The sequence below is a fragment of the Aulonocara sp. 'chitande type north' Nkhata Bay genome, linkage group LG5 (assembly GCF_057382095.1).
Source record: "Aulonocara sp. 'chitande type north' Nkhata Bay isolate Kocher_YH1m ecotype deep benthic linkage group LG5, A_spYH_male_GT1.1, whole genome shotgun sequence".
Classification (NCBI taxonomy): domain Eukaryota; kingdom Metazoa; phylum Chordata; class Actinopteri; order Cichliformes; family Cichlidae; genus Aulonocara; species Aulonocara sp. 'chitande type north' Nkhata Bay.
Genome location: NC_141348.1, coordinates 5,945,014 through 5,966,291, shown reverse-complemented (window position 1 = coordinate 5,966,291; position 21,278 = coordinate 5,945,014). Strand labels below are relative to the sequence as shown.

At 44.4% G+C, this 21,278-nt stretch overlaps 1 protein-coding gene across 7 annotated transcripts in view; it reads right to left on the bottom strand.

Annotated features, from left to right (window-relative positions):
• LOC147329773 (receptor-type tyrosine-protein phosphatase gamma-like) overlaps nucleotides 1-21,278 on the bottom strand; it is a 407,188-nt gene that overhangs the window by 112,460 nt on the left and 273,450 nt on the right. For all 7 annotated transcript variants that reach the window (XR_015129015.1, XR_015129017.1, XR_015129018.1 and 4 more), the window contains exons 5-6: nucleotides 17,513-17,608; nucleotides 2,877-2,943 (exon numbers count right to left, since the gene is read on the bottom strand). Coding sequence is in view for 3 of the 7 variants with exons in the window: in XM_086291106.1 (XP_086147232.1) it covers nucleotides 2,877-2,943; nucleotides 17,513-17,608 (163 nt within the window). In the remaining 4 variants the exon portion in view is untranslated. The remainder of the gene's footprint in view (nucleotides 1-2,876; nucleotides 2,944-17,512; nucleotides 17,609-21,278) is intronic.

Genomic DNA, 21,278 nt, shown 5'->3' with positions numbered 1-21,278 from the left:
CGTACGATGGTCTTTCGTTCTACACGGTGCATTTCAAGGTCCTGCACCCATCCGTCGGTAAACTGTACCTGGGCTTGTTGCAGTGACCTGAAGTTACTAAACTTCACGAGTGTATGCACTCACAAGAACCGTATAATTATAAATATGCATATAAATATGCTACGATGAGATAGCTGACTTCATCTAACTAGCAAATGTTGTCCAGGCTACGTTGGTGATGCAGTTTTTTTAATGTATATGATATTTTTGTCATGCGATTTTAAAGCCGGTGTTGTGCCAAAAAGTGATTGTCTGCCAAAAACTGATTTCCAGTGTTTCTGTGTATTTTTTATGTGTAATATCTTTACGTATGTTCGTAAATAGACTTCGGTGAACAGGGGATACAAAGGGGTTACATAAAGAATTAAAAAATTATCTGTTTTTTAAGTATCTTTACAACTTGTACTTACATTATAACCAATCCGGTCCTTTATCCCCACTTAAAATATTTTTACAGAACTATTGTAATATTTGCTGCCATTTCTGCTGTCCTGTTGGGCAACTTACTCTTACAAAATACATTTTTAATGTTAATGAGATTTTTTTTACTGCATAAATAAAGGTTATATAAAAGTCGCTGCCAAAAACTGATTGCGGCTTGTATCTTGCTACACGAATGTTGTTTGTGGCTGAAGATGACTTTATGTCATCCATAAGGGATGCATTTGACATATGTTTAACATATTATAGCCCAACAAGTTACTTATAGCACTTTAAATATGAGCAATCGCTTTTTGGCAAATACCGGAAATCAGTTTTTGGCAGACAATCACTTTTTGGCACAACACCGGTCCTACAACCGCATCCAAGAATAACATGCAGCTTATCTCAGAACTGTCGGTGAAAATTATTCTTGGAGCTAGGTTTAATTGAGCTGCATTTTAAAGAGGTGCAATTTCACAATTTGTGTATATTTTCTAAGTTCACTATTTTGTCATGTGTTGAGAAAAACACAGATTTAAAAATTACATGGTCTAATATTTACATTTAGCATAACTGCAACATACTTTTTTCTTTTCTTTTTTTTTAAAGACTCGAAAGGACTTGAAATTCAAAATTTCAGACTTGTGACTTTACTCGGACTTTTACACCAGTGACTTGAGACTCGACTCTGACTTGCCTGACATTACTTGAGACTTGACTTGAGACTTGAGGATAAAGACTTGAGACTTACTTGAGACTTGCAAAACAATGACTTGGTCCCACCTCTGGTTGCAGTATATTAATGACTAACCTCGTATTGTGGATGGATTGTCTCAGTTGTTCTCCTGACTGAAGTTTGGTCCGTTTATAGCACATGTGTCAAAGTCAAGGCCCGCAGGCCATATCCGGCCCGGCGTACATTTATATCCGGCCCGCGAGATGTATTATTATTGTTACGCATGGCCCGGCGATATGAGGCGCTAATAATATACAAACTACAGATCCCATAATGCAGCGCTGCAGCCTCCTTGCTGAACGCTAGGCTAACTGGGAACATTCCCCGTCAATCAAGTCAAACTTCTGTAATTGTGAAGCTCGCCGCTCACAATGGTGGAGAGAAAAGTTGACTCTGAAAGCAGAGCCTTTCAGCGCCAGTGGGAGACTGAATATATGTTTACAGACATGCTGGTAAACCGTGTGTCTTAGTAGTGGAGCTAATGTGGCTGTAATTAAGGAATTTAATTTAAGACGGCACTACGAGACAAAACGTCAGGATAAGCTGAAAAACCCAAATGCAGAAACTACAGAAAGTAGAAGAGCTAAAGAAGAATCTGACATTTCAGCAGACGTTTGTCACCAGAGCAAAATCACAAAGTGAAGCTGTTGTGAAAGCAAGTTTTATTGTAGCAGAGGAGCCAAAGCAGCCCGGTACCGCTCTGAAGAGCTGCAGGATAAAGCTGTGCGACGTCTTGTGTCCAGACAAAACGCAGATTTTGGCAAATGTGAGCCTGAGCAGAAATACGATTGCTGATCGGGTTTGTGAGATGGCCACTGATTTAAGAACACAGCTGTGTGAAAGAAGCAAAAACTTCACTGCATACTCGGCTGTGGATGAAAGTACAGACATGATGGACATTGCACAGCTGACCATCTTCATCCGTGGAGTGGAAATATTGAACATTAAATCGAGGCACGGGACAACGACAGGAAAAGGCGTTTTTAAAAACGTTTGTCAAAGTGTTACCGACATGAAACTGCCCTGGGACAAACTTGTTGGACTTACAACAGATGGAGCGCCGGTGCTGTGCGGTGAAAAAAGCGGACTAGTCCGCAGGATGGGAGTAAAGATGCAGGAGGAGAAATGGCATGTATGATGCAGTGAAGGCGTTTCAAGTGAAGCTGTCACAAATGCACCAGTGCAACCTGCCTCACTTTCCCGGTTGCCAAGTAATGTTGAACCAAGTCAGCGCACTTTGCTGACCTGGAATAATATTCCTGTCTGTTTTTATTCATATTTATGTTTAAAAAACATTGTTTTAGTGTGTTCAATAAATGTTTATCTTGTTTGGCCCGCGACCTAAAGTCTGCCTTGAGTTTTAGCCCCCTGTGCAATTGAATTTGACACCCCTGATTTACAGCATCCTGCCATGCAATTGCATTTGTCCCTAACCACCTGAAACCCTCACGTTAACTTTTATCAAGTGGAAAAAAGTTGGTGTTCATCCAGGTGCCCTGATGAAGTGTGTGATTCGCCTCACCTGTTAGTGTTATCCTTATCCTCAGAATTGTTTTTAGTTTAAAAGAAGATTTTTGACGGATTTCAAAAATATGTTTTCTCTTGATTTTATATATTAGGGAATATCTACACTATTGAAGTCCTTCCTCTCTCAGCACTAACTGGACCTGCCACTCACCATGATGGACCACACCCTTTAGGCCATGGATTATGGGGTCAACGGCAGGATTGTCCCTTCCTCCCACCTAAGGAAGAAAAAACAAAGATATTTATTAATTGTGAAAAACAAATACTGAAAACACAAGCTTTGTAAATTATACATTTAAATGTTTATAAAATAATTTTGAAAAATAGTCTACAGTCAGTGTGAAGGTCTACAACATTAAATTCTGCTTCTGTTTCATAAATCCATGAAGGACAACAACAGTTTAACATTATTCAGTTTTACACATTTGTTTTTGCTAAATTTTGCTGTATTCTGTGTTTCTGCAGTGCACTTCTCACTAATTTTACCACAATGATGAACTCCGTTACAATATGGATTTTCGTTTATTTATTTAATTCACCCTATGGCAGCTGGGATAGGCTCTCTCCCCACGTCCCCAAATTGGATAAGTGAAAGAGGATGGATGGATGGATGAGTTCAATCTGAAACTGGTGCCTCCAAATGGTGTAGTGGTTAACAGATTTTGTTAGTAAATGAAAGATTCAATTCTAGCCATTGACAAAAAATCCCCCTCAGAAACTTTGAGCAAACAGGAGATGAGAGGAAAAAAACACAAGTGTGATTAGAAGAAACAAACAGCAGCATTTAACAACCTCTTTAAGGTCTTTTCTATCTGAACTCACACTATGGGATGTCAGGAATGTGTTTTTCATTGTCTTCAGTTAGAGCATCACTGTTGTAATGTGGACTGGAAATCAACAGAAGGCATAAAAGGCAGTGAAATAATAGCAAATAACTATTTTGTCCAGACTGAAATGTTTCAAGGACACAGGCCTAGTTTAACATTTGAAAAGTTTGCATTCAAATTCCCATAAGAGACATCTTGGAGAGCCTTACAAAAGGCGCCTGGAAAGAAGTGCTGTTAAATGGCAGAACACTATATTCCTTCAGTAAGTGAGCTCTGGGGGGACAGTGTCTGCCTGTCATTTAATCATTACCTATTATTAATCTCTGGCCCTTATCCACGTGTCTCTATCCCATCTTCATCCCCTCGGCCGGATCGGATGTGGCCTCCTGGAGAAGGGCTGGACATCTCAATTTGGAGTTGACCTTGGTTAGAGGCAGCAGGCTGGGGTATGCCTTGGGGGTATCCCCTCGGCTGGCTGCCTGTAAGTTGGGGTTTTTCCCGGTGGATGACAGGGTTTGTTCCCTGCGCCTTTGGGTCAGGAAATGGGTCCTGACTGTCATCTCCACTTATCTAACTGGCCTTCTTGGAGTCCATGGGTGGAGTGCTTGAGAATGCTCCACCTGGGGGTTACTTTAAACGTCCATGTGTGCAACAACAGTGAGACCTATAGGGGAGTGATTAGGAGGAACGGCCTGGATCTGAATCCGAGCAATGTTCTGTGACTCCTGTGCAAACCACAGTGTGTCTATAACAAAAATCATGTTCAATTCTAAGAGCGTCAAAAAGTGCTCGTGGCACCAGGACACTAGGCTGCAGCCCAATCTTATCATCATGTGGCTGCATTTTCTGGTGTGGAAAATACATTATTAGACATTAGGGTTTTTATTGGTAACATGTTAATCTAGAAGCTATTGACCATGCATAATTCGGGGCCTTAGGAGAAACATTCTGCTCGGGTGAAAAGAGGTGCTGAGTTGTCAACTGATCACTACCTAGTAGTGAGTTTGATCACGTGGAGGGGGAGGATGCTCGACAGATGCCTGCCTGGCAGAGGCCCCAGTGAGTGAGATCTTCAACTCCCATTTCCAGCTGATCTTTGACATGGAGACTGGGGACTTAAGTCTGAATGGACCTCCATAGCTGAAGTTTGTGATAACCCCCAAACCAGATGATGGTCACCGGAGGCTGAGAAAGGGCTTGGTTAGCCTGTGGGACTTCAGAGGCAGCTGATAGCTACTGACGGGCCAGCATTATTTGCTCTAATTTCTAACTTTGGACCCCCCAGGCCTATCTTCAGATGATGTGTTCTGCTCATTGCAAGAACTAGAGAAAATAACCCAGAATGTTCCCAGGCACCTCTTTTATACTCATTTGCCCTTTGCTTCCCTCTCTCTCCTGTCTTCTCTGGACACCCAATAACATACAACCACTTCATACTAAGGCAAAGGTTACTTCATTAAAATCACTTCATCACGTTTTATTCTTTTCTCTTATTCTTAACATAGAAAATTTGATTACATTTGAACATTCACGTATTAATATACCTGACTTCATGTTTTATTCATTTTATGAAATTTTACTTCAGTTAAGTTTTTCATCTGTTCATCCTTATGTGAACAACTATTATAGCATGATGTAGTTGCATAGGATTGTTTTCTTTTAGTTTTTCCCTTTACTAAATCCTATGGCAGTACAGTCTCTCTCTCAATCCAACCTCTCTCAACACCTGCCTTTCATAGCCAGCCTGTCTCCTACACCAAACAGAAAGACGAAGGACTAAGCAGGCAGAGATGGATCATTATCACCCCTCTGACCATCATCGTGGTTTATGGCCAGTGTACATTATGAAATACCCACCTCAGAACGTATCAATGCAATGGTCTGATTCTCAACAACAGATACGCTGAACTCGTATACATTGAACTTTCTGGAATGAAAAAAAGCCTCTCAACACTGGCCCTTGGGTGACTAAACAAATCTGACCTTTGACATGCCTCACTGACCTGAGATCAGTGAGGGGTGCTACAGCGGCAGAAAAGTTCCTACAAAAACTTCAATAGTACTTACCCATACTAAGGGAACTGTTCCTTTTTTGTTACAGGAGGTGGAACGTCTTTGGGCTGGACAATTTACTTTCAATGCACAACCTCCCACTATTTAGGTTTCTAACATCTGTGTATGGTCAAAATGTAGAAACTTTTTTTTGATTTAAACCAGTAAATATGGAGATGCCCAGCTGGAGCCAGATGATTATGCTATGCTATTATCTAGCATGTACTATACCTCTTCCTCCAACTCTGCTCAATGAGATGCATTTGTGATGAGATATCACAAAATGAAACCAACTGGTTGTGCTTAAACTCATCCAGCTGTTCAAGAGCTTCAGACTTCTGGCTTGGATTTTAAAGCCTCAGTTATTCAACATGCCTGTAAACCACCCTAATTTCTTGGTCCTTTGCCCTCCCCCTCAACTGCTTCCACCAAATAAGAAACATTTGTATTTACATAAAGCGCAGGTTTTGTCTCTTAAACCATCAGGGAGACAGGCCAGGATGGCACACAGGCATGATGAGTAGAGGAAGTGGAGGAAGCCCGAATATGGAAAAATCCCACAAAAACACAGGTAGAGTACTCTGAATAACAAATAGCTTGACACATCAAAGTCAAAAAGTACTGACTACCAGACTTAAAGGTAACCGGTAGACCAAAATAGGACATAATTAAATACTCAAAGGGCTGATCTAAAACTAGGATTGGGCACGGCAGAAGAGAACTTTTGTACTGCGTTGGCTTGCCTTTCAACCTCTGAGTAAAGGCGGAAATGAGGTTGCAAATACAAGCGGCAGAAATGAGTTGGTGAGGAGTTCAGTCATTTAAGAGGGACTCAGAGTAGAGATGCCACTCCTCTACGTCAAAAGGTGCAATTTAAGGTGTTTGGGGCATCTGATTAGGATGCTTCCTAGCTACCTCCTGGGTGACACGCTGCAAAGATCTCTCAGCTGGCCAGGGAACACCTTTGGGGCATCTTTTCCAAGGTCTTGTCTGTTGTGGTAGAACCCAGCCTCTATTGATCCTGTGCTTGGAACCTGTTCCTATTACCATGATCTAATCATGGCAGAGCAGTCCATCTATGTCCAGTCATTAGAAGAATTTATCGATATCAGCCACTTCTTCTATCTACTACTGGTATATGCCATACATGGCTCTGTCCTTACATGATGGTTCCTTTTCTTTGTTTCTATACAGAGCTCCTTATGGAGGCACCAGCATCAGGTGGCTGCTCTCCCCAATCCCTCAATCTAAACTGTCCCTGATGCTCAGTACCTACACTTTCTCTTTACAAATTCTATTGGGGTTCAGTTATTCCTGAGCACAACCAAACCATGATAGCTAATTTAAACAAATGTATCATCATCTTGATTGTGGCTTTTATACAAAAACATGTTAAAGATGTTGTACATCACCTGCTTCACAAACCACCAGCAGAACTCATCCCCCTAATTCCACTAATACTTTTTTTTTTCATTAACCTGTACAACTTCAATATGTGTGCAGCCCGTGAAAAGAAATGGCAAACAATTAATTGTAAGGCAACGTGAGACAGCCTCAAACTTACCCAAAAAACATGAATTGTGTAGTTATTTCAAACAACTGAACAAGTTAAGAACTGGAACTACAATAAACACCTGGTGAGAGAAACAGGCTATATGAATGGGAAAGTGGATAAAGAGAATTCAAAGCTACCATAAAGACACAGTGAGACTATGGCAGACAGACTCATTTAGGACAAGAAAAAAAGAAAGGAGGACAGTGGGAATTAGAGTTTTATTATTAATTCTTGTCTCTGAAGGCCCACAGGCTCGTCCCCTTAAATCCTCAGCCACAGTGCTTTCCTTTACAATGTCCTACTCCCAATTTCTCTTTCCATCCACTTCTCCCTTTTCAAATTATGTACCTCTCTCTCTCTCTCTCTCTCTTCATTCATCCCTAAAGCTCCCTTTTTCTCTCCAGGGACAGGCTGATGCAGTGACAAATTAGAGGAAAAAAAAGAAACCACAGTAGAATGTGAGATGTCCTCATATTTTTTTCCCTATAAAAAGTCTCTCTCTTTCTACAGTGATTCCTCTCACGGTAATCCATCCAAGTTTATCTATTTTGAAAGTTGGTGACCTTCACAGAAGTAACATTTTAGTGGCTTATGTGACATGTACATAGTGGCACAGATATACTTCTGTTTTACATACTGCTTCTGTTTTACGTACTATTCTAGCTCTAAAGCTCTTAAACAATTTAAAATTGATATGGATTTAATGAGTTCAAGTCTCATGTAAATATTGGAATTATAATTCCAGTATCGGCTAATAAAATGCACTTTTTAAAAATGTTTAAAGTAAACTTGTTTATTCTTTCATTGAAGAACAATTTTAGCAGTTTAGATTATATTTTGTACTGAATCTGGATGGCTGCTCAGATAACTGTTGACTTTGGTGAATTATCTTTCAAGAATTTAGCAGTATAACTAATTCTTGTGATTCAATATTACGGCTCATGGTTTTTACCTGCAGTGCATTTTTCTAATCAAATTTTACCCCTCCGCAAATTGCTACCTTATCGTGGTGGAGGGATTTGTGTATCCCAGCGTTCCCAGGGGCTATGTTGTCTAGGGGCTTTTGCCCCCTGGTAGAGTCTCCCATAGCAAATTGGTCCTGGGTGAGAGACCAGACAAAGAGTGATTCAGAAACCCCCTATGAGAAGACCACAGAGGGAACAGTTCACCCTGCCCGGGATAGAGTTACCGAGACCCCTACCTGGAATCAGGCCTGGGGAGGGTGCCCGAGGGCAAGTGTCTGGTGGCCGGGTCCCGGCCGGACACAGCCCAAAAAAGGGACATGGGCCCATCTTCCTGCAGTCAGGAGGCACTGTAGGGTTCGGGTGCATTGTGAGCCGGGTGGCGGCCGGAGGTCCCCGGCTACCAAGACTGGCAATTGGGACTTGGAATGTCACCTCTCTGGTGAGGAAGGAGCCTGAATTAGTGCGTGTGGATGAGAGGTACCGGTTAGATATAGTCGGGCTCACCTCAACGCACGGCTCGGGCTCTGAAACCAGTCTCCTGGAAAGGGGGTGGACTCTGTCTCGTCTAGAGTTGCTCCTGGTGAGAGGCGGCAGGCTGGGGTGGGTATCCTGGTATCCCCTCGGCTTGCTGCCTGTATATTGGGGTTTCTCCCAGTGGATGAAAGGGTTTGCTCCCTGTGCCTCCGCGTTTGGGAACAGGTCCTGACCGTCATCTCCACTTATGCTCCGATGCACTTATGCAACCTGTTGGGTGATGGGCTCTGTCAGGGCTGCTCTTTGTCACCGATCCTGTTCATAATTTTTATGGACATAATTTCTATGCGTAGCTAAGTCGCGGAAGGCTTTCACTTGGGTGGTCTCAGAATCTCATCTCTGCTTTTTGAGGATGATGGTTCTGTTGTCTTCATCGGGTGATGGCCTCCAGCTCGCCTTGAAATGGTTTGCAGCCTAGTGTGAAGCGATGGGAATGAGAATCAGCACCTCCAAATCTGAGGCCATGGTCCTCAGCCAGAAAAGGGTTGAGTGCTCAGGGACGAGTTCTTGCCCCAAGTGGAGGAGTTTAAGTATCTCGGGGTCTTGTTCATGAGTGACGGGAGAAGGGAGTGGGAGATTGACAGACAGATTGGTGGTGCAGCTGCAGTGCTGTGGATACTGTACCGGTCTGTTTTGGTGAAGAGAGCTGGGTGTAAAAGCGAAGCCCTCAATTTACAGGTCAATCTTCGTTCCTACACTCACCTATGGCCAAAAGCTGTGGGTAGTGACCAAAAACGAACAACGAGATTGCAGATACAAACGGCGGAAATGGGCTTCCTCCGAAGGGTGGTGGCCTCTCCCTTAGAGACAGGGTGAGAAGTTCGGTCATCCAGGAGGGGCTCAGAGTAGAGTTGCTGCTCCTTCACATCGAAAGGAGCCAGTTGAGGTGGTTTGGTCATCTGACAAAGATGCCTCCTGGGTGCCTCCTGGGTGCCTCCTGTGTTAGGTGTTCCTGGTATGTCCTACCGGGAGGAGGCCCCCAGGCAGACCCAGGACACAAAGGAGAGATTATATCTCTCAGCTGGCCTGGGAATGCCTTGGTGTTCCCCGGACAAGCTGGAGGAGGTGGCTGGGGAGAGGAAGGTCTGGGCTTCTCTGCTTAGGCTTTTTGATTGCACTCCAGTCATTACGGTTCACAACATATGACCACACATGTAGTGTGTTACTCAGAGGCTTGTCAGAGTCGGACGATGCCCCGACCGGTCGACCTGTGTGTGTGTGTTTGTCCTCTTCTCTCTCTTGCACCTCTGCGAGTGTTACGCGGCCGCGTAGCAACGAGAGACCTCTGACCCGGAAGTGCTGCCACTCTCAGCTGCCTCACCTGCGACCGATTCCTCGCCAGCTGCTGCCAATTATCCACCACCGTGGCAGGACTATTTAATGGTGTGGCTGAGTGACAGACAGCGCTGGAGTATTGCACCAAGCCTGGTAGTGACTCAAGCTCAGAGAGTGTTAAAGAGAGTGTTCGCGCGCTGGGGGCGGCTAATCGTGTCTGTTTTGCCTTTTTCCCAGGAAGCGAACGAGACGGAGAGACGGAAGGGGAGACTTCACTGAATTCCAGGAGATTTGTGGACACACGAGGGGAGAAGAGGAGAGGAGCACTGAAGGGACTTGCACTGTGGATAACTGTGGATTGGTTTTGGCTTCACTGTAAATAAAGACACTGTTCAACTTAAACGAGAGGTCCGCGTCTGGGTTCGCTAACTCACCATCCTTAACAGAATACTCCAGCCATCAACATGGATCCAGCGGACACTGTCCCGGTTCTGCGGGAACTCTCGATTCAAGGTGAGATGTTGGACGCCATGAAAAAATTATGAAACACGTTGTTGATGAACAAACTGAGTTGCGGCAGCTGGTCGCTGAATTAAAAGAAATTTTGTTAACTCCACCTGGGGCCGCAGCTAATGTTCTGCCGCCCGGACCGTCTCTTAGCACAGCTGCTGCTTCTCCTCTGCTGATAAATGCCCAGAGTCGGGAAAAGAGGCTGCCCATCAGTAGCCGTGGGGATATTGACGGGTGTCACCGCAAACATCTTTCCCCACCAAGTTAATTTTCAAGTTAATTGATGAAGCCCTGGCCCAGAAGTTGGGTATAACTGTTGAACCCTTACCAGAGGTCCTCCAGGTGGCGGCTCTTAATGGTGCCCCCTTAGCTAGCATCACCCATCGCACTACAGATCTAACTCTCTCTCTCTCCAGCAACCACATTGAACAAATCAGCCTGTTCCTGTTCAAGGCTCCTCACACTCCGCTAGTTTTAGGTTACTCCTGGCTCAAACACCATAACCCGCAGATCGATTGGAGGAAGGGCAGGATAACTGGGTGGAGATCGGAAGGGCAGGATAACTGGGTGGAGATCTCAGTGTCATGAACAGTGCTTACGTTCTGCTACAGCTAGCCAGACGCACACAAGTCAGTCGTCACCAGATGCTTCACCCGATTTGACTACAGTTCCGGCTGAATATCACGACCTAGCCCAAGTGTTCAGTAAGGAAAAGGCCAAGTCTCTCTTCCCCCCCCCATCGTCCATACAATTGTGGGATAGACTTGCTTCCCGGCGCTCCCTTGCCCACTAGCCGTCTGTACAGTATCTTGAAACCAGAGCATGAGGCAATGGTGAGCTACATAACAGATTCACTGGCGACCGGGATAATCTGGCCGTCCACCTCTCCCCTTGGGGCAGGTTTCTTCTTCGTTGAGAAGAAAGACAAGACACTCCACCCCTGCATTGACTTCCGAGGTTTAAACAAGATAACAGTTAAGAACAAATACCCGCTTCCTTTACTCACCTCTGCTTTTGAACTCCTTCAGGGAGCAACCATCTTCTCAAAACTTGATCTCCGCAATGCTTATCATCTGATTCGGATCCGCCAGGGGGATGAGTGGAAGACGGCGTTTAACAGACACCTTGGGCACTTTGAGTATTTGGTGATGCCATTCGGGCTCACAAATGATCCAGCTGTTTTTCAGGCCATGATAAATTATGTTTTACCAGACCTCATTTATCACTGCGTTTTCGTTTATCTAGACGACATCCTCGTGTTTTCCCAGTGAAAGTAAAGGAGGTGGTGGAATGGCCCGAACCCAAGAACCGTAAGCAGCTGCAAAAGTTTCTGGGATTTGCCAACTTCTATCGACGGTTTATTCGCAATTTCAGTCAAATCGCCTTGCCCCTCACCAAACTAACCTCTCCTAAGCAGTCATTCCAGTGGTCTCCCGGCGCTGAACAAGCTTTTGAGAAACTCAGACACCTTTTTTCCTCAGCTCCGGTGATGGTGCAGGCGGACCTCAGTCAACCCTTTTTGGTGGAGGTGGATGCTTCGGACGCAGGCGTGTGGGCAATCCTATCCCAACAGGTAAACGGAGAGTTACACCCATGTGCCTTTTTCTCTCAACGTTTATCTCCTGCAGAGAGCAATTATAACGTTGGAGACCGGGAGCTCCTCGCCATAAAACTGGCCCTCGAAGAGTGGCAGCATTGGCTCGTCAGTGGTAATTTGGACAGACCACAAGAACTTAGCCTATCTCCAAGAAGCCAAGAGACTGAACGCCCGGCAGGCCAGGTGGGCTCTATTTTTCACACGGTTTAACTTAACAATCTCTTACAGACCCAGCTCCCGCAATCTCAAAGCGGATGCGTTATCACATCAATTCACCCTGGATCTTGACCCTGAAGAGAAGGAGAAACCCATTCTGCCCTCCTCGTGCTTTGTGGGGGCTCTGACCTGGGAGATAGAGAGGATCATCAAGGAAGCTCAGCTGTCAGAACCTGATCCAGGGACAGGTCCAGAGGGGAGGATGTTTGTTCCCACGGCAGTCCGAAGTAAGGTCCTTCACTGGGCCCATACAGCCGAGTTCGCCTGCCACCCAGGTAAAAACCGCACTACTGCCTTTCTGCAACATTTGTTTTGGTGGCCAACTTCAGGGAAGGACGCTCAGGAGTACGTGGCGGCTTGCCCTGTTTGTGCCCGTAACAAGGCCCCCAGTTCACCTCCTGCCTCCTTCGTCCATTGCCTGTACCCAGACGCCCGTGGTCTCATATCACAATGGACTTCATCACTGGTCTCCCACCCTCTGGTAACACGGTCATCCTGACCATCATCGATCGCTTCTCTAAGGCTGTTCATTTCATCGCTCTGCCTAAACTCCCTTCAGCCCTGAAAGCTGCCAAGATTATGACACAGCAGGTGTTCCGTCTCCACGATGTTCCCCAAGATATAGTGTCCAATCGGGGTCCCCAGTTCACGTCCCGGGTATGGAAGGAGTTTTGTAAGGAACTGGGGGTCAGCTTATCTTCCGGCTTCCACCCTCAAATTAACGGGCAAACGGAACGAGCTAATCAAGAACTCGAAGCGATGCTACGTTGTGTAGTCTCTTCCAACCAATCGTCATGGAGCAATCAACTGGCTTGGATTGAATATGCCCATAATGCTAGCACGTCGGCAGCCACTGGAGTTTCCCCATTTGCGGCCTCCCTGGGGTACCAGCCCCTGCTTCTCTCTGTGTCAGAAGGGGACTTGACGGTTCCTTTGGTTAAGCACCACATGCGGCACTGCCGACAGGTATTGTGTGCCACCCGAACTGCCCTTTTGAGGACCGCCGAGCAGAACAAGAGAACACCGCCGCGTTCTGGCCCTCGCATACCGGGTCGGGCAACAGGTATGGCTTTCTGCAAAACATGTTTTCTGCAAAAAAAGAGCAGTCGAAAGCAATTTTTGGTGTGCATGATGTAAACAATTTCGTCATGTGCTTTTTGGGGTTAAAGGAAGATGTGGACAAATAAGATGATTTGTTGTTGTGTAACTTGGGCAATCAGCAATGAGCTCCCAGCAACCCTTGCTGTTGACCTTGACATGACTTTCCGCAGTTGCCATTGCGTTCATGCTCATACAATGCCATGTGCTTGGCAAACTGATGTTACCGAAGCTGAATTGCTGGAACTTGCAAGCGACTCTGCTGCAGTGGTCGGTTCTTTAGAATTTTACCCTGTTCTTTGGTCAGGTTTTTTTTTATCTGGTAAAAGGATAACTCGACAGACGAACCCAGTCTGAAGCAAAACTCCATTGAACAGTAGCGATTCCACAGTTCCAGTTAACTGGATGGCGAGCCAACCCAAGAGTGGTTAAGATTGCTGAGGTTGTATTGAAGCCAGAGTTTCATTTCCATTGTGTGTTGGAACAGGTACCTGCAGGACTTCAAACGTTCCTTCTTCACCAGAGTGTGGTAGGACAAACAGTTAAACAAACATAGAATGGGCCCTGATGATCCATCAGTTATCAGACATTCATTCAAACATTTGACTCAGAGAAAAGCTGTATGCCATCCATCCATCCATTTTCTTCCGCTTATCTGGGGGCAGGGGCGCGGGGGCAGCAGCCCAAGCAGAGAAGCCCCTGACCTCCCTCTCCCCAGCCACCTCCTCCAGCTTATCCGGGGGAACACCAAGGCGTTCCCAGGCCAGCTGAGAGATATAATCTCTCCAGCGTGTCTTGGGTCTGGCCCCACTTTAATTTATTTTTGGGGAGATATTTTGTATTTTATTTTATTGTATTAAGTACATTTATTTGCAGCTGCGGTGTGTCAAATATATAATTTTATCCACTGTTTATCCTGGTGTGGTCCTTCATTATTGATGTTTATACCTCTTAGATTATCTGATACTGGCCTAGTGAGAGTTTGGTCATTCTTGCTTAAAAACTGTAAGTAGGGTTACAATTTTGTATCAATTGCTTTTGCTGAAAATGAATTACAGTTGTCCAGGCTAGAAGTAATTAACACATGAAATAGTTTCGCAGGACAAGATGTCTCTAATTTTGGAGCTATTGCTCAAATGCAAGAAACCAGTTTGCATATTAAACATATATTTTTACTCTCTTCAATGACTTGAAGAATCTTGAAGAATCTTCAAGTCATTTTTTGACCAGAATATCCTTCAATGTTACTTGAGGCCAAGGTAATGCCATCTAGAGTACACATCTAGTTAAACACCATATTTAAGGACACGGTTTAGCACACTGGGATGAGCAGGCGACCATATGCCGCATGGCTGAGATGCTTTCCCTCTCTCTCTCCCCCTGCTTTCCTATCACTCTTTAATGTACCCTTTGAAATAAAGCTGTAAAAAGGCCAAAAAACACACCATATTTAAAGGATTTTTAGGGTCGCGTACGTAACCTCAGTTTTATCTGAAATGCAGTTTATCTAATTCATGTGTGTCAATAAAATAAACAGCAGGTGTAAAGGTCTTGCTTGATGGATAGATAAAGTTGGGTATCCACTGCGCAGCAGTGAAAATGTATTATGTACCTTCTGATACTACTGCCTAAGATAAGCATGTATAATGCAAGGGTGTGCGTGAAGAATGTCAAGAACTCATCCCTGACTCGAAGTGGATACTCCACCCTTTTCTGACTGAGAACCATGGCCTCAGATTTGGAGATGCTGATCCTCATTCCCGCCGCTTAATTCCAGTGCGACCTGGAGGCCATCAACCGATGAAGCCAACAGAACCATCATCTTTGAAAAGCAGAGATGACATTCTGAGACCACCCAAGTGAAAGCCTTCCATCACTTGGCTTTGCCTAGAAATTCGCCTAGAGATTCTGTTCATAAAAATTATGAACAGAATCAGTGACAAAAGGGCAACCCTGGCAGAGCCCATCACCCACCAAGAACGAGTTTGATTTATTGCCGGCTATGCGAACCAAGCTCTTGCAATGGTTGTATAGGGATCAAATGGTGTAGCAATGGGCCAGACACCCCATACTCCCGCAACACCTCCCACAGGACACTCCGAGGGACACGGTCGAATGCCTTCTTCAAGTCCACAAAACGCATGTAGACTGGTTGGGCAAACTCCAATCCACCCTCATGTATCCTGAAGAGGATAAAGAGCTGGTCCAGTGTTCCGTGACAAGGGCGAAAACTGCATTGTTTCTCCTGTATCTGAGATTCCACTAATGGACGGACTCTCCTTTCCAGCACTCTGGCATAGACCTTCCCAGGGAGGCTGTGATACCCCTGGAACACACCCTCCGGTCCATCTTCTTAAAGATGGGGACCACCACCCCGGTCTGCCAGTCCAGGGGTACCGCCCCTGATGTCCATGCAACATTGTAGAGACGTGTCAGCCAGGACAGCCCTACAACATCCAGAGCCCTCAGGAATCCAGGGCGGACCTCATCCACCACAGGGGCTCTGCCACTAAGGAGTTGATTAACTGCCTCAGTGACCTCACACCTGGAAATTGGCGGGTCATCCAACTCTGCTTCTTCTACATTCCAGTGTGTGAATGTGTGTGTGAATGGGTGGATGACTGGATATGTAAAGCGCTTTGGGGTCCTTAGGGACTAGTAAGGCGCTATATAAATACAGGCCATTTACCATTTACCATTCTATGGAAGACGTGTCAGTGGGATTAAGGAGGTCCTCGAAGTATTCCTTCCACCGCCCAACAATTTTCTCAGTTGAAGTCAGCAGTGCTCCACCCGCACTATACACAGTACAGGTAGAGCACCACTTTCCCCTCCTGAGTCGCCTGAAGGTTTGCCAGAATCTCTTCTTCAGCGTGGTGGCTCCCTTCACCTCTGGTGTCCATCATTTGGTTCGGGGGTTTACTACCATGACAGGCAACAACCACCTTGCGGCCGCAGCTCAGTGCATCAACTTCGGCAATGGAGGTGCTGAACATGGTCCATTCAGACTCATTCAGATGTCCCCAGTCTCCCTTGGAATGCTGTTGAAGCTCTGCCTAAGGTGTGCGTTGAAGATCTGGGGCGGACTGGGGCCTCTGCTAGACATTCCCAGCACACCCTCACTGTACGTTTAGGAGCACCAGGTCTGTCCAGTGGCCTCCCCCAGCTCAGCCCCTCTCTTTACCCGAGTGTGCAGAACATATGGCTGGAACATATATGTTTTCAGAAACATTGCGGGTATTTTTAATCATAACTGTGGTTTTACATGGCTGGTATATTGTTTGAAGTCCACACTTTCAACACAAGTTGAAATGGAGACTTTGTGTCAGGGCAGGCGGAGAGGAGGATCCAAACGCAGGACTCAGACACTAACTTGACACTCAAAAACCTCAGCTTTATTGCTGGTACGAAAACAAAACATGAAGTGACCATGGAATATGGAGAACCGAAACACACAGGCATAATCTGATGGTACGACGCGACACTGAGCACAGGAAAACACAGGGCTAATATACACAGGGTGGTAATCAGCGAATGGGCAACAGGAGGGAGACACAGCTGGGAGAGATCAGGGTTAACGAGACGGGGGGAACCAAGCTGCACACACTAACATAAGACAAAGACTTTCACAATAAAACAGGAAACATGAATTACTAAACAAGCATGCAGACTTTACATTGAGAGACAGACAAAGAATGACACATGGAACCTGAACTAAACGTGAGATATAACTGAGAACAAATCCTTAAGCACGGATAAACAGAAACAAGAAATAATAATCATCGTCACTATGAGAATAAGAAAGCAATCCATGAAGCAGAATTAAACCGAAATATAATAAACTCAAAATACTGGGTCCAACGGACCCAGAACCGTGACACTTTGGGTCACTGCATCTTGTTGCTGGAGTTGCAATATGAGTTCACAAGGCTTAGATGTCCCTTGTAACATAATGTTAGACAGTCTGCTAGATGTCTGCACTGTGTTATTGTATCAACAACCTCTGATATGTCAGTACAAAGCTTGTACTGACAGAATTTTCTTTTTGCAGTGAGTTCTCCTGTAAAACATTAATGATAAATTCCCAACCCAGAAGAAAGAACATGCACAACTGAAATCTACCTCATCTTTCGAGTAAGTAACATAACCTTTTCCTACCTGGAAAAAAACAGCCATGGCTGCAATGATTCTCTTCTCTCTGAGTGCTGCAGTGAGACTTTCAAAGTCATCTGAGTTATACATGTAGATCTGCATCTGTGGAAAAAGAAAAAACTGACATTAGTTTGTGAGACAGAAAACTAGTGAAACCATGTTAATTTATGGTGCTGTGGCTCAGGAGGTATAGCAGCAGTTCACATGTTGTAGGTGTACAGACACCCAAAGCTGCCATGAAATATATATTTAGATTTATATACAATTTTGGCCACTTAGTTATGACGTTCCATGTATGTCCTGTGCGCTAGCATCTCGCACGCTGGTGCAATGTGAAGGATTGTCTCAGGGGCATCTTTACACAGCCTGTCTGCTTTGCCTGGTGTGGTAGACCACAGCCTCTCTGGATCTTAGAGCTTGCTCCTGTGCTGCCTCTGTGCTGTCTTTTAGTCCAACTTTATCCACTGGTAGGATTTCTGGATGCCAGCCACTTACTCTATCTGTTGGTGGTACATACTGTGCAGGGACCTGTCCTTGCATGGTTCTTCCTCTTGCTCCTCTTCTTTTTGGGATTTCTCCTGCCTGAGGTGTTCACTAAGCACACAGTTGGTTGTGACGATCTTCCTGATGTACTCATTGATGTTCATTGTTTCATCCTGGATAGTGGTTCTGCGGTGGTTTGCAATGTTACCTTCAGATAGAACTGAGAGGATCGCACTAACTACCTTCCCTCTCTTTGTTACCATCCGACTGCACTTCTCCACTCCAAATAACATTGCTGTATATCCTGGTGGTGTGGAACAGTGAATCAATGTCTTGTTCACTCTCAGCATCGAGCTTCAACCATGTTAAGGAGGTGGCTGACAACTGCTCCCTTCCGTAGTCAGTGTCGGTAGCCAGTCTTGTCAATGATCTCACTGAGAGGGTTCAGGCCTATGCAGAACAGCAGTGTGGACAGAGCATCTCCTTGTTAGATCCTTAGTTGGCCTCTAATGTTGCTGAGTTCCTAATGAAGGCTCTGTTTCCTTCACCCTCCACATTTTCTCGAGCTCTTCTCTGAGCCCTTGGTATTTCTCAAGCTTCTCGTGTTCCTTCTTTCTGATGTTGGTGTCATTGGGAACCGCTACATCTATCACTACGGCCGTCTTCTTCTGTTTGTCTACCATCATTATGTCCAGTTGCTTAGCCACCACCATTATGTCCGTCTGTATCAACAGGGGATATTGAATTCTATAAGATAAAGCCATATATACGTGTATCTGATCTTCTATCAAAAGTTATAGCTATCTTTATGAAGGATATCCTCGTTCATTCTTGGCATACAGCTTGATGTCATCCATGTAGAGGAGGTGGCTGACAACTGCTCCATTCCGTAGTCGGTATCCGTAGCCAGTCTTGTTAATGATCTCACTGAGGGGATTCAGGCACCATAGTCTGGAGTGCCACAACATTGGTGGGAATGCAGATGTTCAGATGTTCTGGCCGCGATACTTAAGTATCTAGCTATCCCTACAGAAGACGAGCGAGCATAAGGTGAGTAATACTTTATAAGGGAGAAGTGTGTGAATGGGTGAATGACTGAATGTAGTGTGAAGCGCTTTGGGGTCCTTAGGGACTACAAAAGCGCTATACAAATGCAGGCCATTTACCATGCAGGCCATAAGGGGCACATAATTTCAAATGCTACATTTGTATCAGCTCAACAAATATCAGTAAACACAATGTTTATGTGCAGCTTGTTTCACACCGTATTTGCCACAGTAGCTAAAAATCCAGCTTCTGTTCAGAGACAGAAAAGAGTGAGAGCTGACTTCAATCAGAGATGGAGAAAGATGTAAGAAAGACAGGACAGGAGAAGAAGAAGAGCAGTGTTCAGAGGCATTTGATAAATTGCTAATTAAATGTATGCATGTAGTTTCTCATTTTTTAAATCAGATATTAAATCTGCACATGATGTGAATTTATGATTTTTCATTTTGTGAAACATCCTGCAAAAAAAACCTGATGTATATTAACACTTCGTAGTCTAGTGCAGTGAATTGTTTTAAGGTCTCTGCCTTACAATATAAAGCACCTCATGGTAATTACTGTTTTGTAATTTGGTGCTAAATAAATCATACTAAATGAATTAAATAAACAGTTTGGCTCACGGTAACATGATGAGTTTATTGAATTCAGTTGTGTAAGTTCACAAAGAGCAGTAAACTTCAGAGTAGCTGCAGCAGCAGGTCTGCTGATCACAGCCTGTACACTAAGAAAATCTACTGGAGCTCTCAATAGAAATTATTGTCAGTTTTCCCTAGAGCCACTAAGATTGTATGGTTCCTCCATTGGCTGAATCACATTTTAATCCCCGAGTGTGCTAATGTTCCTGTTGAGGTCTGGAAGCAAAGCCACGCTCTACAATGTAGGCAACAGAAAATTGGGCTATTTAAAAAAAACCCTTCTTTTTCATGCTCATGATATTGACTGAAGTAAATGATTGAATCTCATTGAAACATTAATTCTCCCATCCATTTACAGTTTAGTCACAGACCATCGGCTTATCCACAATGTGCATATACAAAGCACCAGATAAAAAGCTGTTAGCCTCTCAGCTTTCCCAGCTCCACTTATTGTTAACAGGACACAGGCACTCTCTGACAGAGACAACTACACTTTTCGATGAGACTAAAATAAGCACAACTTTCAGCAACAATAGCCAACTGCAGCCACACGATGGAAATAATGCAAATGCACAAATTGACAGGCAGTGAGCTTGATGACAGTGCTGCCTGTGATGAAAGGAAAGAGAAGAAAAAAAAACTCTGAAAGTCTCTGTGTGGTCAACAAGTGACACAAATCATGCCCCTATCGTGTGTCCCAATCAGAGATAGTCAGGGGCGGCACCTCTATGATTGGCCGTGCTCCTGTACTTGTCCCATAGTCCTTTGTGTGTACGTTTGAAAGTGCAGGTGGAAGAGGGAGGTGAGTAGCTTGAACAAAGTGATATCGATTCATGAAATCCTGAATCGACTTTTAAATATATAAATGTATTTTGCCAGAAATGCCAGAATCTCAGCAAACACCAAACAGCAAATGAGAGCAGGTAAACAGATTCCACACAAAGAGGTAAACATAGACCGGACCCGAAGCATCAGAATCAGCTTTCTCTTTCTTGGCTTTCTCACCCAACGGACACGCCGTTGGGGCTGAAAGCCGACAGCTCACTGATTCTGATGCTTCGGTTGGTCCTTCGCTTTGTGTTTGTGTCTTTTTTGCATCTACAGGGAGTGCAGAATTATTAGGCAAGTTGTATTTTTGAGGAATAATTTTATTATTGAACAACAACCATGTTCTCAATGAACCCAAAAAACTCATTAATATCAAAGCTGAATGTTTTTGGAAGTAGTTTTTAGTTTGTTTGTAGTTTTAGCTATTTTAGGGGGATATCTGTGTGCGCAGGTGACTATTACTGTGCATAATTATTAGGCAACTTAACAAAAAAAAAATATACCCATTTCAATTACTTATTTTTACCAGTGAAACCAATATAACATCTCCACATTCACAAATATACATTTCTGACATTCAAAAACAAAACAAAAACAAATCAGATTAGATTAGATTAGATTAGATAGAACTTTATTAATCCCTCGGGTGGGTTCCTCTGGGAAATTCGATTTCCAAAAAAGCACAGCACCGACAGAAGTTACAGAGTTATACACACACACACACACATATATATAAATACAGAGACAATATAAATAAAATATACGAAGGGGATAAATAG